The 251-nt window shown below is 49.0% G+C and overlaps 1 protein-coding gene across 1 annotated transcript in view; it reads right to left on the bottom strand.

The window, feature by feature from the left end:
* Positions 1-149: 149 nt before the first annotated feature.
* Positions 150-251, bottom strand: part of EMH_0036590 (uncharacterized protein) — a gene marked incomplete at both ends in the record, with an annotated part of 468 nt that continues 366 nt past the window's right edge. The window contains one exon of the mRNA XM_013495103.1: positions 150-251. Within this exon, the coding sequence (XP_013350557.1) occupies positions 150-251 (102 nt within the window).

Genomic DNA, 251 nt, shown 5'->3' with positions numbered 1-251 from the left:
AGCAGCAGCAGCAGCAGCAGCAGCAGCAGCAGACACACGGGCTTGTCTCGGTGTCTTGCGAATTGTTTTTTTGTCTCCTTTTGTCTCCTTTTGTGTTGTGGGGTTTTATTTTCTGTTTATATAAATTCAACAACAAACTGTCTCCTGTTTTATCTGCTGCTGTTGCTGCTGTTGCTGCTGTTGCTGCTGCTGCTGCTGCTGCTGCTGCTGCTTGTCTTGCTGCTGCCTGTCTTCTTGTTGCTGTCTCCGGC

The sequence above is a fragment of the Eimeria mitis genome, genomic scaffold, assembly GCF_000499745.2.
Source record: "Eimeria mitis Houghton genomic scaffold, Emh_scaff1419, whole genome shotgun sequence".
Lineage (NCBI taxonomy): Eukaryota > Apicomplexa > Conoidasida > Eucoccidiorida > Eimeriidae > Eimeria > Eimeria mitis.
This window is presented reverse-complemented; position numbering and strand designations above follow the sequence as displayed.